General features: G+C 39.9%; 2 protein-coding genes and 1 long non-coding RNA gene across 4 annotated transcripts in view; 2 read left to right on the top strand and 1 right to left on the bottom strand.

Annotated features, from left to right (window-relative positions):
• The window catches only part of COL15A1 (collagen type XV alpha 1 chain), a 103,290-nt gene extending 94,215 nt beyond the window's left edge, over positions 1 to 9,075 (top strand). Inside the window, exons 33-36 of the mRNA XM_072327486.1 lie at positions 1,293 to 1,352; positions 2,196 to 2,381; positions 4,697 to 4,812; positions 5,216 to 9,075. Coding sequence (XP_072183587.1) covers positions 1,293 to 1,352; positions 2,196 to 2,381; positions 4,697 to 4,812; positions 5,216 to 5,432 — 579 coding nt within the window. The 3' untranslated portion in view covers positions 5,433 to 9,075. The remainder of the gene's footprint in view (positions 1 to 1,292; positions 1,353 to 2,195; positions 2,382 to 4,696; positions 4,813 to 5,215) is intronic.
• LOC140247672 (uncharacterized) overlaps positions 1 to 16,655 on the bottom strand; it is a 28,875-nt gene extending 12,220 nt beyond the window's left edge. The window contains exons 1-2 of the long non-coding RNA XR_011902741.1: positions 15,867 to 16,655; positions 15,010 to 15,167 (exon numbers count right to left, since the gene is read on the bottom strand). This is a non-coding gene — a long non-coding RNA (uncharacterized lncRNA). The remainder of the gene's footprint in view (positions 1 to 15,009; positions 15,168 to 15,866) is intronic.
• A 72-nt stretch (positions 16,656 to 16,727) lies between these two features.
• Positions 16,728 to 27,879, top strand: part of TGFBR1 (transforming growth factor beta receptor 1) — a 36,156-nt gene continuing 25,004 nt past the window's right edge. The window contains exons 1-3 of one of the 2 annotated variants that reach the window (XM_072327487.1): positions 16,728 to 16,950; positions 23,372 to 23,623; positions 24,180 to 24,422. In XM_072327487.1, coding sequence (XP_072183588.1) covers positions 16,872 to 16,950; positions 23,372 to 23,623; positions 24,180 to 24,422 — 574 coding nt within the window. In that variant the 5' untranslated portion in view covers positions 16,728 to 16,871. Of the gene's footprint in view, positions 16,951 to 18,635; positions 18,771 to 23,371; positions 23,624 to 24,179; positions 24,423 to 27,879 lie in introns of those variants that run through there. The other variant, XM_072327489.1, reaches the window with a different exon arrangement.

Below are 27,879 nucleotides of genomic sequence, written 5' to 3'. Positions count from 1 at the left end.
AATATTTGACTGTGAAAAACTGAGTCTAAATGTGTAAAAATGGGTGATTCACTTGGCAGAAGTTGCAGGCCCCTGCATAACACAATTTTCTTCTGAGAGTTGTCAGTTCAAAATGCCACTAAATAAGCTTGCAAACTAGTTCATGCAGGCCAGACATTTGTTTTTTACATTATATTCTGGGAATCCAAATATGACAGAGGCAAAGCATCCTCTCTGAAAGGCAGGACAAAGGAGACTTCCTACTAAAAAAAAGAAAATCAGTGTTCTGTTTCATAACACTGAAGTCAGTTGTATCAAGCCCTGGTTCCTGCCAAGGAATTTCAGAAAACTACATCTGAAGGGAAGACTTTCTCTAAAAGTTTATAGTCCTTTTCTCATGATACATCATCATCATCATCTTTATATAGCTTGTTGAAACATAGTCTTGTTGAGAACAGTTTAATTGATCTGAATGCTGCAATAATGAAAGGGCAGGAGAATGCTAGAAAGGCAGTGCTGGCTGGGTGTTGTGGTTTTACCAGGCAAGCAGCTAACACCACACAGCCTTTCTTTCACTCCACAGTGTCCAAGTAGGATGCAAGAGACAATTAATAATAATAATAATTAAAAAAAAAAAAAAAAAAAAAAAAAAAAGTGAAACTTATGAAACTCATGAGACAGAACAGAGAGATAAATAACAGTAATAATTATAATATATGTATACGTACAAAACAAGTAATTCATTGTGGAATTGCTCACTAGGTACTGACTGATGAACAGCCAGTCCTCAAGCAGTAGAAGCCCCCCAACTTCCCTCAGTTTAATATTTTTCTCACATGATTTCATACAATATGGAATATCCCTTTGGCCAGTTTAGGTCAGGTGTTGTGGTTCTGTCCCTTCCTTGCTCCTTGTGTTCCCCAGCCCTCTTGCTGGTAGGACAGTACAAGAAGGTGACAAAACTGAAACATCCTTGGCTCTGTACAGCACAGTTCAGCAACAACAGAAACATCGGTGTTTTATGAACACTGTTCTTCTCCTAAAGCCAAAACATAGCATCATACCAGACACTATGGACAAAAACAACTCTGTTCAAGCTGAAACCAGGGTGCTGGGACAACATTCAAACACATATTTGTGTGACAGACTAAATTTACACATGGATACACAATTCAGATTTATTTTTCTGAGACAGGACAGCTCCATATTCTCCAGTGTACAGTGTTTGCTTTATTTAGAATATCATTGAATGCCTAAAATTCTGATCTGAGCAGTATGTTTAACATATATATCTGCATGTGTTAAAATAACAGGGATTTCAATCTCTTCCGGTACTGAATCCAATATCAAACACAAACAATGGAAAACCAGCAGTAAGTATGAGTTCTGTATTGCAACTGTGTACTGAGTTATGAAGCAATGTAATTTGTATGTTCAGGGAGATGTGTAGTATTTCATCTTCAAATTCACATATTTTGCTTCAGAAAGTTAAAAATATCTTTTTTAAAATTGGTTTAGACATCTCAGACTACTTTAATCTCCCAACTTTCTTTCATATCTGAAACAAAAACCCAACAGATTTTGAGTTCAGAATACCTCTTCACTTAGTGATTATTCCAAGAAATCTGCAACACATTAATTTTTAAGCTAGCAATTGTGCTACAATTAAGTCATTAAAATATTAGTCAGAGTTTTTTTTTCTATCTTCATGATGCTGCTTGTTTTTAAATATTTACTTTAGAATATAAGCTTTCATTTAAAATACTTTAAATATATGTTGAGGGAAGTAAAATAACAGAATTACATGTAAAAACAAAAATATTGACTACTGCTTGCATTTGTACTGTTTGAATAGAATATGTTACTGCTTGTATTTGGCAGCAGTCAATTTTTAAATCTTACATGGTCACCTCTTACATTTATTTCCAGTCCTGTGTGATTTGGGATTTTATTTGTGTGATAAATCCAAGATTGTTGTTTAAAAATACTAGCTACTTCTAAAAGTTTTATTTTTTAGGAGTATATATCTTTATGGTTTCCCAGCTGCTGCATAGATTTCAGAAATGTAATCTTACAATTGCAAATAACTTCTATATGGGTATGGAAGGCACTATGTCTTGTGCTGGCAAGGGATGGGGCCTAGTTTGTTTCAAATATGTATCTTTTTCATGTTATAAACTTCTTTTAAAATTGTGGTTTTATTCTCTTTTCTCCAGCTGCACCTGGTGGCTTTAAACTTACCATTCTCTGGTGACATGAGAGCAGATTTTCACTGTTTTCAACAGGCCCAGCAAGCAGGTTTGATGACTACCTATAGGGCCTTTCTCTCATCACATTTGCAAGATTTGGTCGCGGTTGTCAGAAAAACAGACCGATACAATTTGCCAATAGTAAATCTTAAGGTAAAAATAAGTGCTTAGTACTTGTTAGATTATGATAAGTTCAGGGTGCCCCACAATCTCGGAAAATGGCAAAAGCACAACGCTTCGATGCAAGCTGCATTTTATAAAGTTTTGCTTAATATTCTGGAGTCAGGCTCCAAGAGGAAAAAGGTAATGAAAGTTACAGGCTCATCTTTCCTTTGCATTTCCAAGGGTTACTTTTCTCAGTGTTCTAAAGGTTGTGGCTGAAATAAAGCTGTGAGAATGACTTACTTTAGGTAGACTGCTGACAAAGCAACAGCATGGTGTTCTGTGTTCTGGATATTTTGTATATCAACACAGAAAAGTGCTTTTCTTTTTTTGTCTCAAAGGTAGTTTTTATGTTCTAATTTTTAGTATCACTACAGAGCACAGAGTAGACTAAAGCAACTATTCCTCTAATTTCTTAAGATCCTATGCCTAGGAGTGATTCTGGATTTACCCCCATGAACCTGGGGAGAAAGACTGAGGAGAAGTCTGCAGCACGAGTCAAGTTGTGATCACACATAAACACACATATTCTAAAACTGAGAAAAGCAAACCATGTCTTTGTGGTATTGGGTGGCTCACAGAGAAGAACAGACAAATAAGCCAAAAGGAATAACACATGATGATTGGAACATGCTGAATAGATGCTACTCTGAAACACATGCAAACCTTTGAGGAAAAAAAAAAAAAAATAGTAAATTTTTAATGTTATTTTGACTTCTACTGGAAGAAAACTTAAAAACAGTTCAAGAGGTAGCCGGGTACAAAGCTTTTGACTTTCACATTTGCAACATCTGCCATAAAACTGTGGCAAAACTGTGCTGAATTTGTATTTCCATTGCAAACTATCCCTATATTTTCTCTATAGTTACAGTACTTGTAACCAGTTCCTCAAGGGATGTGAAAAGATTGAAGGAGAGATATTTATGCAGGTTTGCCCACCAAGGTCAGGTCAAACAAACCCTTGTAGCAAGTGCAGCAGCAAGACAAGCAGCATGAAGAAACGTCAGTTTCTGTAGTATTAGTGACTACCTCCTCAAGGGATGAAAGTTTGCTGCCTCCCTGGGGCTCAGATCAGGGATGGTAAACAGAAGAATTATCAGCCTTCAGATTATTACCCACTCCTGATCTTTCATGTGGGTACCAACAATGTCAAATCAAGAAGCCAGAGGTCTATCAAAAGAGATTTCAGGGCCCTGGGAGGATGGCTAAAGGACTCAGGAAATGAGTAGTGAGAAGTACCATGACTGAGGAAGCAGTGACTTTCCACTCATGACCACCAGAATTGTAAGGGATCAGTTGCATCAGTTCAATATTCCTAAGTCCATGGATCCTGTTGGGATTTATCTAAGTACTGAATGTGTTAATGAATGTTATAGCTAGACCTCTTTCTACAGTGTGCCCCAGTGGCGCAGCGGTAGAATTGCCGCTTGCAACACTGGAGGCCCGGGGTTCAAATCCCCCCTGTGGCACAAGTGGTAGAAGTGCCGCTCTGCTACACAGAGGGCTTGAATCCCAGGAGTTGGACTCGATGATCTCTAAGGTCCCTTCCAACTCGCACGATACTATGATACTATGATGATGATACAGTTTCTACAGTCTTGAGAGTTGTGTCTATTACACAGACATATTGCAATAGGCACAGAAGAGGGCCACAAAGATTATCAGAAGGCTGGAATACCTCTCCCATAAATACAGGTTGAAAGAGTTGGGGTTGTTAAGCTTAGAAAAGTCTCTGGGGATACCCTACTGCAGCCTTCCAACACTTAAAGGATGCATACAAGAAAGATGGGAAGGGACTATTTACCAGCAAGTGTAGTAACAGAAAAAGGTGTAATGGTTTAAAACTAAAATTAGTCAAGTAGATTTGACTAGAAATTCTTCACTATAAGAGCAGTGAGGCAATGGAACAGGTTGCCCAAAGAAGTTGCCTCATCCCTGAAGGCCAGGCTGGATAGGGCTTTGGACAACCAGGTCTAGTGGGAGGACTCCCTGCCCACAGCAAGGGATTGGAACTAGACCATCTTTAAGGTCCCTTCTAACCGAAACCATTCTATGATTCTATGATCAAGTTGAATATCTGGAGTGACAATAGAGCAGAGATAAAACTATAAGGTAAAGGTGTGGATCAGAAAGTTCTTTGCACAGAGATGATAGATGAGTAAATTCAGGAGCATCAAGCAGAATCTGAGATGTTAAAGCCAGAATCCTAAGTGCTTTTAAAAGAAGATTTTAGATTTACAGACACACCTTATAAAAATAGATTCATATTTATTTTGTTTGTAAAAATAGCATTGAAATTTTAACAGGGAGAAACACTTTTCAACAATTGGGAATCTATATTTAATGGAAATGGTGGACAATTCAACACTCATGTTCCAATATACTCCTTTGATGGGAGGAATGTCATGACAGATCCACTCTGGTGAGTTCATTTTACTATTTTTTAAGTTTCACATGACATTTATTTTCACCAGATAGGACAAGTGGCAATATATTGAGTTACTTGAAATGTGATAAAAAATTCTCCCTTTTCTTATGCCATCTTTCTTCTCTGTTTCAGAAAGGCTACAACTGAGACATCAGATTGTGTTCTCCTTCTCCTTTGCATTCTGTCTTCATCTTTTCACACCCACTCTCTGCTTCAAGCAGAAGAACAAAAAATAATGGTTAAATAGTATGAACAGAACAAGGTCACTATATGTAGGCATGCAGTTGAATTGAAATATGTACATATATACATATATATATAACTTTTTTCTTTTTTTTTCTTTTTTCTTTTTTTTTTTTTTTTCCCCAGCAAATAACTTTTTAACATCACTTTTCAGGCCTCAAAAGATAATATGGCATGGTTCAACTACAAATGGGATCCGACTGGTCAGCAACTACTGTGAAGCCTGGCACACAGCTGATTTGGCAGCTATGGGACAAGCATCACCACTGAAGATGGGAAAACTTCTTGATCAGAAAGCATATGGCTGTAATAATCAGTTTATTGTTCTCTGTATTGAAAACAGTTTTGTATCTGATCCCCAGGGAAAATAACTCATCTGTTGTACATAATATTCAATATTATGACAGAAAAAGCTGACACAGAAGTTTCATTTGCAATGATGTAAATATTTTAATTTTTGTAATTGCACCTTTCAGGAAAAAATAGCCAAAGAAAACATACCTCAACACAATCCATATTCCAGTTGAGTGGAACATGCATTGTTCATGAGGCACACTTAAAGCTTTTCTTTCCACTCAAACTTTGTATGGTTGAAGGTATGCCAACATTTCACTCACAGCCTCTTGTCTGACTGAGTCGAAGTTCAGTGAAGGTCACTAGTCAAGTACGGACTACAAGGAAGATTCAGTAGCCTGCCTTCACCGCTGCTGTTTCTTCCAGTTAAGTCTTCTTTTCACTTGCATTGATTTTGAATATCCAAGGCACTATTTAAATATATCATAAAATGGCTTGAATTGGAAGGGACTTTGCCATGGGCATGCTTGTCAACAAGTAGATCAGGTTGCCCAGGGACCCAATCAACCTGGCCTTCAATACTTCCAGGGAGTGTAAGTCAACACTTACACTGCTTTTCTCTGGGCAAGCAGTTCCAGTGCCTCACCACCCTCTCATTAAAAATAATAATAATCCTCTTAATATCTAATCTAAATCTCCCTTATTTTAGTCATTCCCCTTTACTCTATATAACAATGTATAAAGTTGTTCTCCCTGGTCATTATAAGCTACTTTTAATCACTGGAAAGCCACCGTGAGGTTTACCCAGAGCCTTCCCTTATCCAGGCTGAATAAGCAAGGTTCTCTCAACTTTTCTTCATTGGAGAGGTGCTCCAGCCCTCTGATCATCTTTGTGGCTCTCCTCTGGATCCACTCCAACTGTTCCACGTGTTTCTTAAGCTGGGGAAGCCAGTACTCCATGTGGGACCTCAGAAGGGAAGAGTAGAAGGGAACAATCTCCTTTCCCACCCTGCTGACCATCCCTCTTTTGATGCAACCCAGGCTGCAAGGACATACTGCTGGCTCATGTCAAGCTTTTTGGCCATGGGGACTGCTAGCCCTTCTCTGCAGGTCTGCTCTCAGAGAGTTCTTCTCCCAGTCTGTACTCATATCTAAGATTGTCCCAACCCAAGTACAATACCTTGCACTTAACCTCATTGAATCTCACTTGGTTCATGTGGGTGTGTCTTGAGCTTGTTAAGGTCCCTTTGGATGGCATCCCTTTCAGTTTGGCATCATCCTCGAACTTGGTGAGGGTGCACTTGATCCCACTGAACATCTTTGATTAAGATGTTGAAGAGTACCAGTCTCAGCTTGGACCGCTGAGGACACCACTCATCACAGGCCACCACCCAGACACAGAGCTGCTGAACGTAATCCTCTGACTGAGCATCCAACCAATTCCTTATTCACCAAATAGTCCACTCTTCAAATCCTTATATCTCCAACTTAGAGGTAAGGATATGGTCTTGCAGAAGCCAATGTACATGACATCAGTTGCTCTTCCTTTGTCCATTGATGTCATTGCTCCTTCCTAGAAGGCCACCAGATTGATCAGGCACAGTCTGCCCTTGGTGAAGCTGTACTGGCTCTTAGCTCACCTCCTCATCTTGCACGTGCCTTAACATAGCTTCCAAGGACAATCTGTTTCATGATCTTCCCATGCACAGAGGTAAGGCTCATCGGCCTATAGTTTCCTGGGTTCATTTTTCCTTAAAAATGGGAATGATGTTTCCCTTTTTCAAATCACCAAAGGTTTTACTTGACAGCCATGACTTTCTGAATATGATGGAGAGTGGCTTTGCTACCACATCAGGCAGTTCCTTCAGGACCCTGTGTTGCATGTCATCAGGTCCCACAGACTTGTATACATTCAGTCTCATCAAGTGGTCTTGAACTTGCCCTTACCTTATTCCTCCTCCAGGAGGGGAGGGATATTTGAGAAGCCTGACAGTCAGTGGATGCAAAGAACTTCTTGAGTACCTGATCTTCTTCATGCCTTTTGAAGCCAGTTCTTGTTTCTGATTTATCAGAGAGGGTACACTCTCTTTGGCCTGTATCTTCTGACCAATATACCTATAGAATCCCTTCTTGTTGCATCCCTCATCAGCTCCAGTTCCATGTGTGCCCTGGCTTTCCTGATCCCATCTCTGCAAATCCAGACAGCATACCTGTATTCTTCACAGACAGTATGTCCCTGCTTCCACTGCTTGTACGTTTCCTTCTTATTCATCAGTTTGATTTGTAGGTCCTTGTTTAGCTTTGCTAGTTTCCTGCCTCCTCTCTTTGATATATGTATATATACATACTGTCCCATGTGTAATGAGCAAATAAGAGGATGCTGTTAAATTTTACAGCGATAGACTTCTCAAAAAGCTTTAAGAACAAAGGGACTTGACTCCTTGGAGTCTCAATGGAAACTCAATACTAATACCTAAATACCTAACTCTCAAAAGATTTGACAGATTTCATCTTGGTGCTTACACATGAATTTAGCAACCTGATATCTTACTTCCATTTTTCATCATAGATTCTAGCAATAGTGTTTTATGCAGGAGGACTGAACTAGACAGAGTGTGGTCCTTACTTTGGTGCTATTGTTAACAGGAAATCCGGAGCAATGTTAATAGAAAACATTCTGTTTTAACTGGCAGAAATGTGCACATAAATGCAGATAAACAAGCCATCATCTGACCTTTATTTATTTAATTTAGCATAAGAGGAAATCATTTCCTGTTGTGCCAAATGTAAACTGAATGAAAAATATCTGTCATGGTCTCTTTACAATAGGTTCTAGGCATTGTTATCTTACTATGCTATATGCAATTTTCCTTTTAGTGAATTTATCCTTCTGGCATTCAGACAGTGAAAGAATTAGTAATATAAAATTGCAGTATTAGTGACAGGAATGACTGTTAAATGCTATTATTCCTCACAAGCATTATCACCACAGTACCTTAAGTCTCTCACCTAAATATTTGCCTACTATGTACTTTAAAAAAGCATTTACTTGTTTTTTTTAACTGGCAGTAACTATGGTAATTGAGCATCATGTTATCATTTTTAAAGATTTAACCTGGAGATTAGTTTAAAAACACCAAATTGCTGACAAATAAACTACTAAATTATTAGACAGCTACTTTCAAAAGACAAGAGAAGCCAAATCATGCTTACTATACCAAATTGATCTAATTATTATGTAACATGAAAATGTGAAATCCAGCCTTATTTCTTTAATTTACTATAAAAGCATATAAAGTCAGCTGAATCATACCTTCTGTTTTCTTTGACAATATTTTCATTATTACATGTTAATGAGGAAAAAAATGTTTATATTACACTTTAAATGTATGAATAACAACTAATTTCTCTCATCTTTCGTCCATCCCTTCCCCTAAAATGCTGAGCATTCTTGAGAAATGGAAAATTCCTTCAATTTGAAGAGTTGGAAGATGTACAGCGCGGTTTCATTCTGAGTCAAGGAGGAGAATAAATTGTTTTACATGCAGATCTCAGCCTCTCCAAATCAGCACAGTGATTATTTATGATTGCAGTCAGCAATTATTATTAATACTTACCCCAACTCTAACTTAACCTAACCCAAACCTTAACATCACCGTTGATAATTGAAGTCAGTTCTTATGCTTTTATCCTGAACTTGAGCCGGCAGTCATAGGGAGTTGGGTATATTGGGTATTTGCCCCTGTACTCGGCATTGGTGAGGCCTCACCTCGAGTACTGTGTCCAGTTTTGGGCACCTCAGCACAAGAAAGATATGGAAGTACTGGAGCAGGTCCAGAGAAGGGCAACGAGGCTCGTGAAGGGCTTGGAGAATCAGCCCTACGAGGAGAGGCTAAGGAAGCTGGGGCTGTTTAGTCTGGGGAAAAGGAGGCTGAGGGGAGACCTTATTGCGCTCTTCCAGTACCTGAAAGGTTCTTACAGTGAGAGTGGGGCAGGTCTCTTCTCACTAGTGACAAGTGACAGGACAAGGGGAAATGGCCTCAAGTTGCACCAGGGCAAGTTTAGGTTGGATATTAGGAAGAACTTCTTTACAGAAAGGGTAGTTAGGTACTGGAATAGGCTCCCCAGGGAGGTGGTTGAATCGCCATCCCTGGATGTGTTTAAGAGCCGTTTGGATGTGGTCCTCAGGGATATGATTTAGCAGAGGTTTTTTTAGAGATGGGGTACTGGTTAGGCTGCAGTTGGACTTGATGATCTTCAAGGTCTTTTCCAACCTGGGTAATTCTATGATTCTATGATTCCTTGCCTAGAATTGTAATGGTGGGGGGGAGGGTGTGTTGAGAGATGAAATCACGAAGGAGTGCTTAAAGGGGTAAGGCAGAAGACTGAAAAACATTCAGTGTTTAGGAGATATTGAACTTGCTTTTATGTCTGACCCAAAATAAATGTGTGCTGAATTTTGCTTCTATAAGTCATTCACAGAACTAATTTCTCTCCATATCCTGGATAGCTAACAGAGCTTAGGAGGGAACTGAGATAATCAAACACCATCAGTGAGGTGCTAGGGAAGTCTTGACAGTTGCTTCCCACCTCTAACATTAATTGACAGGCTAAAAGAATCTATTGTACATTCTTCAACTTAATACAGAGCATGAACTGTGTATTACACAAGCTGTCCCAATGCCAAGTACACTCACTGTATTCACATGCCTGCAAGGCAGCTAGCTGGAATCAATAGGAGAGACCTGTTAGAAAGCTGAGGTTTTCCTTCAAAAAAACAATCTCTGTCATTGCAACCAGAGCCAATGAGATTCTTTATATCTGTAAAACCACAGAGAAATAGTAATGTTTCTCAAGTGTAAGACAGAGATAAATTTGACCCAGTACTTAAATTAGTTTCCCTATTAAAGATGAATACCCTTGAAGTTCAACACAAAGGTCAAGAACACTTGAGGAAGATTTGCTAATTCTGGTAAGGTACTGTATTTAAAGCAAATGAATATATCATCAAGACTAGCACCAGAGCACCATTGAAAGTTGTAATAGTTTTGTTGCTATTGCCTTTCCACATCATAACATTAAGCAGTGCACTGAGAGTTAAAGAATTAATAATGCAACTCCAATCTTGGAAGAGAAGAACAAACTACGGCTTCCCAAAGACTTCACTATTCCATTTGTGTTTTCTATTCAGCAGGAAAAGATAAAGCTAACTGGGAGTCATGGGACTGCTCTTTTTCTGCTCATCCCTGCAGTGTGGTCCCTAGCCATCTCGCCTACAGCATTAGAGTAAGGCCTTCAGTTTTGGACACTCGTTTATTTGATTAGTTTCAATTCCAATTGTGTTATATTGTGTTATCTTGCAATCCTCTATCATATTTAGTAAATTAGTTTTCTCCCTTAGTTCTCTTGCTGCTGACATTCCATAGTCCTGTTCTGGCCCACTGACTGTTAGAGGCAGGTATCAGGAGGCCTTATGCCCTATTGAGTTTAGAGACCTTTTCTATAGAATGTCACGAAACATGATATGTCATCACTGATCAGCAGAGTCCTGCTTTGCCTGGATGAACTACAGTGAGATGAGCAGTTTCTCTCCTTTGATTGCTACAAGATGCAAGCCAAAGCTGTGAGTTTTTGAAGTGCAACACATATATTTCAAAGGACTGACAATTAACAAAATCAGTCTAGATGCAGTCAAAGAGCATGTGGTTTTGCTTTTGAGCTGTGTATTTAAGTGGGGGAAAAAAGAATGTGTTGCAGTGTGCTCCTCTTCAAGAATTCTGCAGATACTCTGCTTCTGTACTTAGGTTTAGGTAGTCTTCCAATTTTTGCTTTTTTCTCCTGTCTGCCCAGAGAAGAGAATCTGTCTCCTAGATTTTAAAGGAATTGGATGATAGAATTCCAATTTCACTTCGATGTTCAAATATCACAGTTAATGATAAGCACATATCTTAAAAATCTGCTCAGCGTTTGGCTGTTATTTGATGGTCACATATCTAGTTAGAGTCTATGTTATAACAGTTCATCTCTGCTGCCTGTCCATAATGCTTCAGCAATAACTGGCTAGAGACAGATATATTTCCAGATGACCAATTATTTTCCAACTCAGCTTTCATCTGAATTTAGTCCCCCCTTTTTAACCTGTCTGAGGGTCAATACTTGTTCACTTAAAAGGTCTATTTTGTAACTCAGTGCAGTTTCCACTGTTACCAGTGGTTCTGACCTTTTACTTGCCAGATCCTCTTCCATTTTATCTGTAATTAAAACAAAACAAAACCTGTCCTACTCTTAAGTAATGCTCATGGTAACGTGTACACAGCCTAACTCAAAAATGCATCCAAAGTGGATGGCTTAGCTCTAGGTGTACTGGTCTTTGCCCAGGGGGAGAGAAATCTGTAAATCAGAACACATCTTCATCCTCTATGGGCAGGAGATAAATTGAATGAGAATTTTTTTCATTTGTCCTTTCTCCTAACTTGTGATTATCCTCCTTCTTCACTTGATCTTCTCCAACCATTTATTTTTATCTACAGCTGCTGTCCACAGAAAAGTTCAACACTTTTCAGAGTTGTCAGTTGCAGTGGTACAGCATGCTGCACACAAAGGTTCCACCTTTTGTGTACATCTGCTGCATCCTATTTTCCACAGCACCCAAATAAACACTGAAGACCAACTCCAATTTGTACATGTTTTGCTGGGTGTACAGCAGTAGCTTGGTAAGGAATTTAGAGAGGTCCAACAAGAAACAACTCCTCTTTCCCTTACAAAGAAATGAACCCTCCTGTATGCACTTGCAAAGTACTGTATCTCTTTCAAGCTCAGTGCACATAATAGACAGCACAAGCTGTGAGAATTTCTACATGAGAAGTGAGTTCATCGTCATACCTTAGCACTGATCAGGAGTAATATTATAATCTGTTCTCTTAAGCTGGTCTCAGTTCCAGAACCAGTGATGGTTTCATAGAAAAGAGGGTGATAGCCCTGCCTGACCTTAGAAGAAGGACATGAGATCACAAGCAAACTCAATTATGAGTGACAAGATGGTGACAATAATGCTTCTTCAGGAAAGATGTTTTGTACTCTGCTCTTTAAAACAACAAATGCATTCATTACAACAGCACCAGTATACAACTGTGTTTCTCCACTGGTTGGTACTGTTACCAGCTCGCAGTGGTTTTGTTCAGCCTTCTTTGTCTCCAGACATTCATGAGGATCCCTGCCACGTTAATCATGTAAATCCTAGAAAAATAGTTCACCGATCTTTAGCTCTGCTTTAGTTATATATTTTACCTTTTCAAGCTACAAGGTCTTAGCTGAAGCTAGTTCAATCTCTGAGACTGCATTTATACTAGAAAATTATCAAAGCCAGGGTACAAGCATTAGTACAAATGGCATTACTGATTGCTGAATTATTCTCTGGCATAGTTCTAGCTCACGTAACTGGATTTGCAGTATGTATTGGGGACAATATGTTCCAATCACTACTTCTCTGGAAACACAAAGGCATAATTACACTAACAAATACTTAACCATTGTGTCTGGCTTCAGGACTAACTGGAATTCTCACCAAAAAAAAAAAAAAAAAGCCTGCAGTGAAATCTTGGGACATACATATCTGATATTCGTGGGACGAACAGCAATACCTCTTTATGCATTTTTGCCAAACTTAACATAAAACATAAAGCCCTCTTGCAAACAGCCATTTATGCAATGTACATGTTCACACCCCATTCATTTAAGAAACAAAGAGGATCCTCTTAAAGCCATTTCATTGCCCTATGCAGAGGCATTGAGCCATCCTGTTATTCTCATCTCATTTATCAGTGATAGGCACCTTGTCTAAGGCAAGAAGTGGCTCTTCACATAGCTATACATTTCAAATCTATGAGAAATAAAGGGTCCTGTTATCGCCCTCCCATACAACTGATAGCTACTACCAAGATGTACGGCACTAACAAACAAGGAAACATATTTGCCCATGTCCTTTAGTCCAGCACCTGCTGGATCAGGTAGCATGTTAATGCATGTACCCATTGAGTTTAATCATAGATCACTTCATAGAACAATTTTTGTACAATTTTCTATTATTTGTCCCTTTTCAGAACTAGTTCTATTTTAACATTCTATGTAGATCCCCGGTGTTTTGGGGTTGTTTGTTGTTTGTTGTTTTTTTTTTTACATTACAGAACCTTTCATATAACCTCAGTTATTTCACTTTCCACCTTAATAATTCTTGACAGAAATGAAACTAGTACTATCTCCCTGTGGGTGCTGTTTATTTTGTGTAATTTGTCTAAATACCATATACTAGTAGAGGCAAAAAATAATCCTGTGTTTAATTTGCAGATATTCCCTGTATAACAACCTAATGTATTCAGTTCAGTAAGCAAGAATCCTTAAAAATAGGTTTAACAACTTTGGATGATCTAAACATATCAGTCCCAACAGAACCATCCTGATAATTCAAATGTTCTCAAGCTTTCATTTGTATTTTGCTTTTCTTTCCTTCCTTCTTTCTTTCCTTCTTTCTTTCTCTTTCCTTCTTTCCTTCCTTCTTTCTCTTTCCTTCTTTCTTTCCTTCTTTCTCTTTCCTTCTTTCCTTCCTTCTTTCTCTTTCCTTCCTTCTTTCTCTTTCCTTCTTTCCTTCCTTCTTTCTCTTTCCTTCTTTCCTTCCTTCTTTCTCTTTCCTTCTTTCCTTCCTTCTTTCTCTTTCCTTCTGTCTCTCTTTCTTTCTTTCTTCCTTCCTTCCTTTCTCCCTTCCTTTCTTCCTTTCTTCCTTCCTTCCTTCCTTTCTTTTTCCTAACTGCTTCATCTGGTGTAGCAAAAAGGTCCCACCTAGACCACCTTAACTGCACTAGAAGCAGTGATGCTCATACAAAGGAATCAGAACATAAAAATAATGTAAAAGGATAATTGAGTGCAGAAGCAGTAGTGGAAGAAAGATGACAGAAGAACACAGGGATCAATCTAACAGGAAAAAGGGGGACTGACCTTCATGGTCAGTGACCTTCCCACATGAACAAGATCTAAGTCTCTACCAGAACTCTTTTAAGGTCAAGAGCCCCTTGGGAGGAAAAGGGGCAACTCTGTACCCACAAATTCAATTTAGGTAGCTTTGTAGCTGCTGCTTCATCCCTGAGCTTATTTTGGTTACAGCTGGTTAGCTAAGAATCAGGACAAAGTGTGACTTAACTGCAGGTATTTCATGGGTATAGGTCTTTACATAGTGCATGTTATGAAAGAAGAGTAAGGCCTGTTGAAAATAACTTGTGCTGGCAGCGTTCATCACTTGAAAGTGACATGAAACCATCCTGGTGAGCTAACAACTGCAACTTAGCCAAACACTGCTCAGCATTTTCATTCACTGTTTCCCCTAAGGCTGAACTGGGAGCCCTGAAAGAAATCCTTCACTCACTCATTGTTTCCTGTTCCCTGCTTTCCTTTAGAGAGATTTCCTATAGTTCACCCATAATTCATATTGCCTGTGGTAACAAAGCAAATAGTGGGTGCTTTTTTTTTTCCAAGTATAACAATTTCCTTAAACTATAGTTTTAGTATTTTATGATTTTCAGAGATGTCTCTATTTCTTACTGCTGCTAGCATATTACTAGGATTAATCCCTCGCAGATTTCTATATATGGATAACTAAGAACATACTTGCCTGATGATGTCAACTTCGGTAGCTCCTTACAGCATGCATTTGTATTGAATCCAGATGTTCAGTCCAACATCGGTCACAAAGAACACTGTCACTGAAACAGTATTTGCGAGAGAAAAATTGACTAGGTTCTGACTGTATGTAACACTGATCATATCTAGGAGAGAAAGGGAAAAAGACTGAATTAACAAATACTCAGTTCACTTTGAACCGTTCCATTATCAGGATTTTTATCCAGGTGAACTGTATTGCAGGAGAAACAAGACTTTCTACAATGGATATGTTAGCAGAACAACTGCAAATAGGAAGGAGAAAGCAGATTGCTGTCACATGGAATTGAGTGTGGTTCTGAAGTGTGTGTAAGCTTTTGTCCAGAACAATGAACTGGGAAGTCATCATCTGGCAGAGATAGTATATAAGGCTTGCAAAAATTTGTCAAAAACTGAGACTACAGGAAGCAAGTACAAAAAGCACCTGTGATCTGTATCGGCTTGTCTTATGTTACGCAGCAAGCAAGCCTAGCAACAAAGGTAGTATAAAAACTTACAATGAATTATGAGACTTTGCATTGATTCAGGATCCGAACAAAAGCCACGTACAAGAGCCAGAGAACCAAGGTGAGACAAGGGAAATTTCCAGAGGGAGCAGGTAACCACCGAGACAGTGGTTATGTGATCAGAAAGGGGGACGAAGAGGGCCTGTCTTCTTTCCCACCATAAAAAAAAGCTAATGAAGCTGGGGATAAAAGCAGCAATCCCAGGCAGATCCTAGCTGCCAGAGCTTTAAACGAGAATTTCAGACAGCTTGTTGGATCATGCAAGTTTGCTTCTGACTCCCAAATAATTCCTGCACTTACATGGGGTGAGTGAACAGGCAGTGAAATAACAATGGAGCTGCGCACCGGGACCAGCGCTGTTTCATCTCCACAAAGAAATGATGTGTGCAGGCTCTACGTTATGACTCCGTCCTTCACGAAGACCCATCCTTCCCTTCTGAATTGCTAACAGGCTGCAGAACTAGTAGCACAAACGGAAAGCCGTCCCGTAGGTATGCCAGGTGAGTGGACCGTCAAGTGTCTGAGTGCTACACCTGCACCCGACTGAACAGCGCTGGTCAGTGAAAAGCATTACGGCGAGAAAGCAGTAGGACCTCTCCCCGCTCACGTCCCACCCGCAGTTTCCAAAGAGGAATCCTTCAGGTGCTGTTTTTTTCCCATTCTCCTATAACAACCTGAGAGCTGCTCAACTCCCGCGTACATCTCCTTCCGACGGAGTCAATGCCACCGCGACCCCTCGACTTTTCTCCAGCCACGGCCAGGAGCCCACTCCACAGCGATAATTCTCGCCGCGCCGGGGCAGCGCCTCAGCCGCACGCCCGGGGGCTTCCCAGCTGCGCCTTTTCAGAAAGGCGACGATTCCCAAGGAGGTACTCGAGTCGCTAGAGGCTCCGTGTGCGAGGAAAGCAGCTCAGCTCATCGCGCTGCGCCGTGCTGTCGATGGCGGCTCGCTTCCCGCCGGGAGCTCTCTCCGACGGGCTGCCGAGCCAGCGAGCGACAGCGGCTCCTGACTCCCGCCCTGTTGAAAAGCCCGTCCGCCGGCCAGCTTCAGCTCGCGGTCCGCAGCCTCCTGCTGTCGGGGCAGCCCGCAGCTGCCGCGAGGGCGGGGCGGATGGAGAGCGCGTCAGGGCGGCCAATCAGGCAGCGCCCCCGCAGCAGTTACGCTAGCGGCGTGAGGGGAGGCGCGAGTGCGTTGATGTTTCTCTCTCCGGCGGGAGGGGGGGGAGGAGGAGCGGCGAAGGGGGCGCGGGGTGGATTTGTCGCGCGGGAGTGCGCGCACTGGGTCTGCGGGTTCAGGACCGGACTATGGCGTTACCGGGCACTCGGCGGCCCCGGGCCCTGCTGCGCCTGCTGGTAGCCGTGGTTCTGCTGCCCGGGACGGCCGGTAAGCGAGTGCGTGCGTGCGTGCCTACGGGGAACGGGGGGGAGGGAAAAAGCGAGCGATCGGCGCCTGGGGCGGGGGGAGGAGAGTGGCGGCGGAGGCGGCAGCCTGCGGGTCCACGTCGGTTCCTTTCAACAACATGGCGGAGGGGCCGGCTAGGGCGGAGTCGTCCGCCTCACCCGGTGTCCGAGCCCTGCGGGGCCCGCGCCCTGCTCGTCCCTTTGTTGATCGAACGCGGTGTCGGATCCAAGGGAGGGGCAGTCGGCAGCGCGGGGCGGGTGTTGTGTCGCGAGGCGCCCGCCGTGGTTCTGCCTGGACCCGGCCCCTCGGGGGCTCCGGCGGCGGCCGCCCGCAGCAACTCGCCGTGCCGGTAGACTGAAGCCCGGTCCCGGCCGCGCCTCGGGGACACGAGACGCCCACGGAGGCCGCCGCGGTTCTGGGTTGTACGTGGTGGAGCGCTCTTCGTGTCGGCGGCTTGGGCAGAGCAGCCCGCAGGAACCTGCTTCAGCGGAGGAGGTCTCGTCGGAAAACTTGTCTGCTGCCCCGGGTGCCGCCGTCGTCATAGGACTGGAAGTGCCGCTGCGACCTGCGGGTCCTGTCGGCGTCCTGAGGGCGCTGGCGGACAGCGTGTCTAGTAGGGTTTGAGCATGAGCCCCAGGGCCGCAGCTTGGTGTCCGGCGGGGACCGGACCACGTCGGTGCCCGCGACGCTGTGTGACGCAGCGGTGTCTGCTCTGACGACTGTGTTGCGCTGTGTAGGCAGAGAGCTTTCGGTACGGTCAGCAGTGTTTGCTTTTCGAGTACTAAAGCCTGAGGAAAGCAGATCTTCAATGACCGTCTTATGGTGTGATGGTTTTATTCCCTCGGCCTTTCTTCTGTGCCTATGGTCTCTAGGGGGAGAGCTGTGCTGTGGTTGAACTCGTGCACTTAACAGGAGTTGATATCAGAAAGGAAAGAGATGCGCTGTCTTAAAAAAGAAAAAAAAAAACGTGGAAATACATACATTTTGTTCTTTGGATAGCAGTTCTGCAATGCGATACACAAAACACCTGGCTCTAATTGGTTTAGGCTCTGCTTGACTCTGTGATTAAACAACGATAACACGTGCACGAAATCTGCATTTTACAATCGTACTGAATTCTAACAAATCCTTTAATGAATTGTATTTTGCTTTGGGTTTTAAAGAGGAAGGGGAGGAGCACCATAACTTTATTCAAGCTTTAAGACAGATGGGGTGTCTGCATGCTGTCTGCAACTCACTTTAAGGTGATGCTGATACAGTAAAGAAAGTATTACTTAAAGCAAAACAATTTGCTAAGCTAGAATGCTGCATTGTCACTATTCGTGCTAAAGAAGGCAGAGAATCTTTGTTGTAGAAACAGTGAAGTAAGCTTAAGTTATCCATTGTTTTATTTTCTCATGTACTCGAAAAGGTGCAGCAGGTTTGAATAATTGACAACTTTTGTGTGTAACACATCCAGTCTAGATGAGGGACATTTTAACTTGATTTGAGTTCTGAACCGTTCTGAACCCTTTTGATGCTTCTAATCTGTCAAGAGTTCTCATTAATTATGTGAAAATATGGCAATAAATTTCCATACAGAACCCGAAGATTGGAAGGGGCAGTGTTTATTCTCTTTGTTTTGGTTCTGTTGCTTTAAAAAAAAAGCAGGGGGTTGTGGGAAAAGATGTCAGCCTTATTCAAGGCAGTAGGAGCTCTAGGGCTCTTTATCTGTAGCTTATACACAAGTCTTCTGCTACTAAAGTGATGGATTTGTTCACTCACCGCGATTTAAGCTGGCAAACAATCATGATATAAGAATGGTAAGTAACATTAGGCAAATCATATGTCTTACCTTGACTGAAGTTAAGCGTTTTCTGATGCTTTTGTTTTGCATCGGGCTGGTGTTATTTTGTGGTTGAACACTTTCATATTGTTTAGATGAAGATTAGGCGCGTCATGAATCACAATGGCTAGTCAAACTACTGTTCAGATAGCCCTAATCTGCAGGGCAGCCTGTGTAAACATGCATTCACACAGTTAGTCCTTAACATAAGTGTACAAATCAGATTTCCATTCTTAAGTATATTTAAGAAGTGCAAATTAAAGTTTCCCTTTTTTCATAAAATTAATAAAACTGAAAGGTAAAGACAGGTTTTAATCTAAACTTCCTTTGATTTTTTTTCTAAACCATGCTGTTATATGAAAGATAACCAAAACACTTCATGTGTTTTGCTGTAAGTGGGATGAATGGATGAGTTGTTTAACAGCTATTACCGTTTTTCCCCTGCACTATAGAGACAGATTATTGCTTCATTGAAGCTGGGATTTCTTGCAAGGTTTTATTCTTACCTGAAAGTTATAGATAGACTAACTACTTGTTTGAGTGCATCACTGGTTGCCAAGAACGGTTGTTTTCCTTGAAAGCTTTGTTTAACGAAGGCTAAAATGCATCTAAAAGCTGTCCTGGCAACTTGATAACCAGTGCTGTCACCTTTGAGCATTTAACTTGGTCAGTGCCTTTGTGAGAATAATAGCTTTGTAGACATCCTGAAGTATCATGGTTGAAAAATGTCTTAGCCATATTTCAGATATTGTACCTAAACAGTATCTTCAGCTAGGAGTTCAGAGATAAGTCAAAGTGTATTGTTTGAGGGAAGTGGATGAATGAGGGGATGGGAATCTGACATCACCTGTCAGAGTTATGTTTTTGCTTGTGACAAAATTTATTGGAGAGGGGAAGAAGCTACCAGTAAACACCACTACTCACTTGGTTGTCTCCAACATCTTTCATTATCCCTGATATACCACAGCCTTGCTCCTTTCTCCGCCAAGTGTTACAACTTATGGAATAAGAGTGCTGTTTTTTTGGTTTTTTGTTTGTTTTTTTTGTTGTTGTTGTTGTTGTTTGTTTGTTTGTTTTTGTTTTTTTCTTCTGGTGGTACAGTTTTTCTTTTTAGCATTTGCTTTGTTGTTGTTGTTGTTGGGTTTACAAGATGTCGCTTGTATTTTCTATGGAAGAAGTAATTCTATGACAAATAACAGAGCTCTTCTTGGCAAGCTGCGTAGCTTCCATCTTATTTATGTTCCCAACTCATTATATCTGCACTGTGGGCTCCATGCTAATTGTTTCATCCACACACTGTTGCATTCAACTTTTATGTAATAAAATTAGGTAATGTAAATAACTGTCAAATGTGTGGCAGTTGAGGTGGAATCTTTCTGCCAGTATTCTGTTACATTTTGTTGCTGTGCAACAGAGAGCAGTAGAGGGGCAGTCTGACAAAATGCATCTGATACGGAGGTGCAGATGAAGCAAAGGTAATTGAATTCCACCATGCTGAAAAACACTGCACCTGTTGCCATTCATAGGTGCTTACTGAATGTTCATGGAGACCAAAAAATGGATGTGAGCACAGTGAAGTGGTGTGTGGTGCAATTCAGCAGCGGTGACAACAAGTCACTTCTGCTGGCGCAGATTTTTACAGGCACAGCATGCAGACTCTTGTTCATCATTTGAAGAAATGCATAGCTAATGGTAGTGACTATGTTGAAAAATCACATTTTGTAGGTGAGAATTTGCTCTATCAAATAGCATTGTGCTCTTTATTTCTGTGGAAATAAATTGAACACATCACTTCTGGAGCAGTCTGTGTATGTGAATGTTGAGTGGCAATCTGACTAGATTCTGTTTTTAAATGCTTTTGTCAGGAGAAAAAACAAAAAACAAACAAAAAAAAAAACTGAATGCTTAGAGATGAGGCAAAAACTTCTCTCCAAGGTGATAGCAGGATGATTTTATTTTTTTTTTTTTTCCTGGAGATTCAAAATACAGGTGAAAACACTGGCATTCAGTTAGAACATTCTAATAAGCCAGTCACTGGCGATTCATTCTCATCCCATTAGTGTTCAATCTCATCTACAGGGTGTTCCGGAGGTTGTGGATTCTCCATCTCTGGAGACATTCAATACCTGTCTGGATGCCTACCTGTGCAGCCTGCTGTAGGGGCCCTGCTTTGCAGGGGAGCTGGACTCAGTGTTCTCTGTAGGTCCCTTCGTACCCTACAATTCTGTGCATGTGATCTGTGCATTCATACACTTGTTCCTTGAGTACAGGTTACTAACTGGAAGAAGGCGAGATGTAGGCATGGATATTACAGTTCTTTCCGCTACACTTGATATGGATTGTTGCTAATGATGCCTCATTTGGTTTTCCTGCTAGTGTAAAAAAAACCTCACTATTAAACAGTTAAGTTGTAAGGCATTAAGAGTTGTAAATGACTAAAGGAGGAAGGTGGCTGCCACTTTTTGGTTTTTGTTGTTTTTTTTGTTTTTTGTTTTTTTTTTTTTGTTGTTGTTGTTGTTTTTTTTTGTGTGTGTGTTTTGTTTTGTTGTTGTTGTTGTTTGGTAAGGATATGTCCACAAGAGAGCAGTAAAAAGCTGTCTTCCCAGAATGTTGCCTCTTGCTCGTTAGGTGTCATTTTCCCCTTTGAAAAAGGGGAGTGTAGCTTCACAACAAAGTAAGGACTTAATTGTGTAGGAAGCTGTTTAGTTTTTGTAACAGTGCACTTGTCTTGGTAACAGACTAAAAGGTAATGGTGTCAAACTGGACAAAAGTATAAATTGTTGAATAAAATTGTACTGGGAACTGTTAACAAAGGAAAGGTGGGTGAGACACTTACTAAATGCTTTATTTAGTAAGAGTGAGATTAGTGTCTCTTTAAGGTTGTGTATGATCAGGGAGATGAATAAACAAACCACTGGAAGTCTATTGCTGTAGGCACTCGGATGCATCTGCAGTTATGATAAGCAGGGAGGATTATTTAACTGGAAAAAGCATTGGATGAAGCAAGGCTGGTAAAGGCCTGCAAGTTTTTGGTTCGTTGTTTCTTTGTTTTTAAATAAAGTGATATTCTGAAAACTGGATGGGAAAGAAAGAAAGAGTCATCTGTGAATGTTGTAGAAATAATAATTTGCTGAAGTGTGGATCAAGTTATTTTCCTGTTGATGTGCCTCTGGTTAATGTTTCATATTTGAATTCTGAATAGTGAGAATTTCCTGATTTCTTTCAGGATGGAAAACACTGTATCTTGGTTTGGTTGAAAATCATGCAGTCATAAGATGCCAGAGAAGGGGTACAACTTAGAATCAAGAATTTGAGAAGGAATGTATATTTGAGATTGGATTGTCTTTTCATATCATCTTTTAGCTGGTCAGTGTTGTCCAAGAGTAGAAAGAGATGGAAAATCCAAGACAGTTCAGGCAGTGGTTATCTTAAACTCAATGAGGAAACCAGAGTTTCAGTGAAAAAACAAGTATAGTGTTTCAGGGCATTTTCTGCTCTACTCCCCTTAGTATCCATTCAATGTGAGATTTTGTACCCTTTAAAGAGACTTGTTCATGGTTCATTGCATTTTGGAGGTTGGTCATCGATGATGTGATTGTTTTGGTCTTTACATGCGCTCACAGTTTCTGTGCTACTTGTAGTTGAGAAGTATGTTTTCATTTCTGCAGTAGCATGTTCTCACTTCTGTTTCAAGACTGTCATACAGCTTGTCCTCTACTCAGTTGAACAAGTAGAGTCAGTGTATTGCTAGCTTTATTTGTGTTGCACTATTTTCTGGCTTTGGCACTGTATATATGGGAAGGAGTGGAGAAGGAAGTTTGTAGTAACAGACTTCCCAGGAAATTTTTCAACTTAAAGAATGAAACCAGATCTTCACATCTCCCTGTATGTGATTCTGCCCTATTGTCCCTGCCCTCAAATTACTAGTTCCGCTGATGGCTGTAGTAAACTTGAGTATGTTAAGGCATTGTTTTCTTGCATTTTCACATACACACACACGCACAAAAGCTAAGTCATATTCTCCTTGTGTGAAAGGATATATTCTTAGGTAGTTTGGGGGTTGTTTAGCATTTGGATTTGTTTGTTTTAATGAGAATTTAGCATTTATATGTGCTTTCCTCAGAAAATAGTAAAGTTATAATGTAAAGTATGAAGTATTAATCTAGTTAGGTAGCCAACAGTATCCTATTTTTAATTACTAAAACTGCTCCTTTGGCTGTTAGAACAAAAATAAAAGTTGTTTATACTGGTTTTGAAAAAGAACACTTATGCAGTTATCTTTAGAAGATAGTGTTATAAAATATACTGAAATTTGGAATGGGAAACTAACAAGATTTCTCTACCTGGAGAAGCATTTTGCATGGCAGACTACCTCCATAGTTGTACAAGGAGAGATGACTTTGTATGACAGTCTTTCATATGTGTATCTCCTGATTCTGTTGTCCCACTAAAAAAAACCTTGTAGCATTTTTCTCCAGGGTTAAGTTTCTTCTGTAGTTGGAGTTGCTTTGTGATTCAAAATGGGTCTCAAGACTTAACTTTTTTTTTTTTTTTTTTTTTTTTTTTTCCTCAATACAGCATTGCAGTGTTACTGCCATCTATGCACAAAGGACAACTTTACCTGTGTGACAGATGGACTTTGTTTTACCTCAGTAACGCGGATTGCAGATAGAGTCATACACAATAGCATGTGTATAGCAGAAATTGATCTGATTCCCCGGGACAGACCATTTGTTTGTGCACCATCCTCCAGAGATGGAGTTACTACTTTGCCTCATTGCTGTGACAAAGACCACTGCAATAAAATAGAACTTCCAATTCCAACACCAGGTAATAGTTTTTGATTTTATTTATTTATTTTTAACAATGAAGAGTTCTAAAAGAGTTCTAGCTTTGGGATTGCTGATAAACTTGTAGGTTTGAAGTATACCTTAGATTCTGCAAATGAAATTTCAAGAGTTTTAGAATAAGACATTCTTATTCTGGATAGGAACAGTGGGGCTAGTTTCAAAGGCTTCTGTGTAAGTTAAATATAAACTGAATTTGGAAGATGATCAGACACTGGAACAGGTTTACTCATTGCACAGTAGTCTTGACACCAAGCATGCTGAAGTTCACTGAGTGTTTGGACAATGCTTTCACATGTAGGGTTTGAATTTTTGGCGGTCATGTGTTGGGCTTGAGGATCCCTTCCAACTTTGGGCATACTTTGTAATAGTTACTTTGTCCATTGTAATATTTTTTTATTTTTTTTTTTGTGCAATAACTTTTTGAAGAATAGTTCTTAAGAAATGTCATTCAAATATCATTATGAAATACATCAAGCTTATTTTCTTAATGTTACATAGATGGAAACAGTAAAACTGTCTTATTTGTTTACCATCAGGTCCTACTCCAGGAAGACCAGCTTCTAGTCTAGGACCTGTGGAACTGGCAGCTGTTATTGCTGGACCTGTCTGCTTTGTCTGCATTTCACTGATGCTGATTCTCTATCTTTGTCATAACCGTACCGTAATTCATCATCGTGTGCCAAGTGAAGAAGATCCTTCATTGGATCGTCCCTTTATATCTGAGGGGACTACTTTAAAGGATTTAATTTATGATATGACAACTTCAGGTTCTGGGTCAGGTAATGTCATACTTGTAGTAATATTCTGTTGAATAGCTTTGTAAGAACTTTGCAATCTTTATTTAAAAAAAAAGTCAAATGTACTTAAACTTACAAGTAACTGGAAAATGTATTAGAAAATATGCTGCTTTCGTATAGATACATTTGGTATCAGAACTGATTCCAGTACATAGAAATAAATGAAATAAAATCATGCTGAGTTGCTGATACTATTTCTCTTCAAGCTGATATGGAATAGCAATATTGTACGTTCAGTTGTTGTAAATATCGTTTTCTACTATAACTATAAGTAAGGGTCCAGTCATATTGATTTTGTTCTATACAACATGGTTAAATTCCAGTCTCCTTTATTTCTAAACTAATATGTGGAACTGTTTCTTTTAGTTTTACATTAAAGAATACCTGTAGCTATTGGTATATGAGAGATATTCTGAATTCTAATTGCAAATTAATATTTTAAGCAATTCTCCCCTCAGAGAAGATGTGTTAGTTACAAATAACTGCATACTGTGCCCAAAGAACTTCTATCCTTTGACTTCATAATTTTTGTTTGTTTATTTATTTATTTTAATTCTGACTTCAGTAGGTATTTCTCTGGGAGAATGAGGTAGTAGTCTTGTTTTGCATGTAGTTTTTGCTATAGTTCTGACATAGTTTCCAGTAGGGTTGTATTGGTCTGTAATGTAAGTGACAGTAAGCATTGATTTGAGATGATACATCTCACAAATGGCACAGACTAATTCAACTCTGATCCACCTTAATTTACTTACAGCCTGTGGGAGTGATGTATCACATATATGGCAACTTCTTGTCAGCTTTCTACTATATAGAAGTCAAAAACTGATCCTTTTACTAGTAGATATGTGCTGAAACATGCATATGCTTTCACAGTGCTGTTTTCTGCCAGTAAATGTTAGTATTTGATTATCAGTTTTTGAATCCTTCAGTTTCACAGAAAAAAATAGAATAAAAACAATCTAAAAATCTAGTTTGTAGTTCTTTCCTAATGACAGTAGCTGGTAAAGCTGTTCAGAGTCCACTGCTCTGTCAAGTCAATATAAAATCAACATAATTTGCTGCACACATTCAGAATACAGATTAAAATAAGTAATCTTTGGTCACATTTTCATTGAGGTTATGCTAACTGTGTAAACAATTAAGTTTCAGTTGAGAGTTTTTTCCATTGTTCATATGTGACTTGATCATGACAGAGTAAATTGATTTCAGGAGAGCTGGAGTTGTAGCAGTTCAGGTGCATGCCAGTTTTCTTATTTACTAACAAAGATACTAAATTAAGGTAATGAAAGCAATTAATAAAACTTCTAATATATTGAGGTACAATTTGATAAATGCAGTTTCTGAACTTGGTCTTCCAGTTATGTTTGTTCATGTGGGGGTTTACAGAAGAGTTTTAATAAAGAATGAGAATCTGACACTCACGTTTCTTGGAATGTGGAAAAGCTATGACATAATTACATGATTGTTTTGACTGAGCTGTAGTTAGTCTTCCTCATAGTAGCTTATATGATGTTTTGACTTTGTGATTAAAAGCAGCATTGATAATGCACTCATGTCTTAGATGTTTCTGAGCAGAGCTTAAGAAGTGCAGCCATTACCTGTTTACCAGGGTTAAGCCACAGCAAATTGTGCAGTTAAAAAGCAGAAATCTATTTACTTAATGTCTACAGGTACAGGCTATTTCTAAAGAAAGTCAGAAATAGTCATTTTAAAGTTAGAGAGCAATCTGTATGTACTGTTTGTAAGTCATCTTCTGCACTGTGCTAGTTCCTACTACTCCTGTAAACCTAGGAGAGGAAGCTTTTAAGGTATTCCTTTAAAACCAATACATCTAACAGTTTCAAAGTACTGTCTGATGGGCAGATTTTTTCTAACTTCTATAGATAATCACAGTACTTATCCTGTTTTCTACATGGCCATTTTCCCATAGGACTTTAGATTGAAAGTCAAGTTTATGATTATGTTAATTTGGACTTGACTTTTCTATTTGTTATTGGCAATATCCCATTGTTTGTCTTCTGGACTGCCTCCCTCTGGTGATTCTGAGCCTTTTTTCATGCTTGAAGATATTCTCTGTAAGTACACATTCAAAGTAGGCTTTTTAATAACTGGGAGTCCCAGTTAGAATAAACTTAGAGGATTCTTACTCCTGAGCAGGTGGTGGTTAATTGAGTCATTCCTTCCTGATTTGCAAATGTGGGGTTTTTTTTGAGAGGTTTCTTTTTTTTGGGGGGAGGGGAGGAAGGGTGTATCAGAGGAGGTTGATTTTTGGGGGGGGAGGGGTGGCAAGCAGGGAGTTGGTTTTGTTTTCCTAGATTTCTTTTTATTTGTGAGGCAGGTGGGTGGAGCATGGAAACAGTGGGAGTGTTCAATATATCAAACTAGGGGAGTTGTTTTCAGAACAGTCATGCCTGGTATACAGTACCAGAGCATTTCTTCTGCTGGCGGCATCAGAGGAAGAAAAGCAGCAAATAAGTTGAGTTTGAGTTTCTGCTAAGGAAAGCTGTTCACTAATTTGTTCCATGCCTGAAAGACAGAATCGTATTCTCTGTAAAACAAGAAGGCCGGGTGTTTCCTAACACAGTCCAACTTGAGCCACAGTGAAATCCATATTCTGCTGGCATTCAAGCTGTGAGCAGTAGTTCAAACTGTGGAAGTGTTTCAAGTTTTGTGCTTTGTTTTTTTTCCTGTGCCATTGGTAGTATATGTATTTTCCATGACACATCATTTTGTCTGCAAATTTCAGTCATTTTCTGAATTATCATCCTTTTGTGCTCCAATACTTAAATAATAATTTCAGTGTCCTGAAATGCCTGCAATGACTGTATTCTAATCTAGGTTTTCATTATACACACTTACAAATGTTATCTTTTCACTTTTGACATAAGCTGGGAGTGGAAACAGAGGTGCTGAAGGAGGAAATGTCAGAGCTCCTAATGGAAGTAGTTTAGACATAAAAGCATTAGTTAATCAGCACGGAACACAGCCAAGAAAGTGAACAGGCTGCTGGCCCAAAAGTTCTATTAAAATCCTGCAAAGGGACTGAAAGCAATGGTAGTCAAGTAATAAGGATTCCCTCTATTTTGTATTATGGTATTCTCTGAAAAGAAGCATATCAAAGTATACAGAATTCTGAGGGTGAGCTCAGATATGAAGGGAATTAGGGAATTAGGATTCATTGTCCATGGTAATAAATGCAAAACTGTTACTAAAGGCAATAATGCTAGACCTAAAACAATTAGAAGATTGATGGAAGAAATTCATAAAACACTTGAAGTAGAAGCTAAGACTTCAACAGAAGGATCTAAGGGAAGAATTTCAAAGTCTTTTGGAGCTGTGAGTGATTTTCAGATCATGATATAAATGTCTGAAATAGTGATATGTTATGTATGCTGGAATGCACAGCTGTTACTCTCCAACTTATAAGTGTCCAAAGCAA

This window comes from Excalfactoria chinensis, chromosome 2 (assembly GCF_039878825.1).
Source record: "Excalfactoria chinensis isolate bCotChi1 chromosome 2, bCotChi1.hap2, whole genome shotgun sequence".
In the NCBI taxonomy this organism is placed as follows: domain Eukaryota; kingdom Metazoa; phylum Chordata; class Aves; order Galliformes; family Phasianidae; genus Excalfactoria; species Excalfactoria chinensis.
Note: the sequence above shows the minus strand (reverse complement) of the source record. Positions and strands in the feature narration are given on the sequence as shown.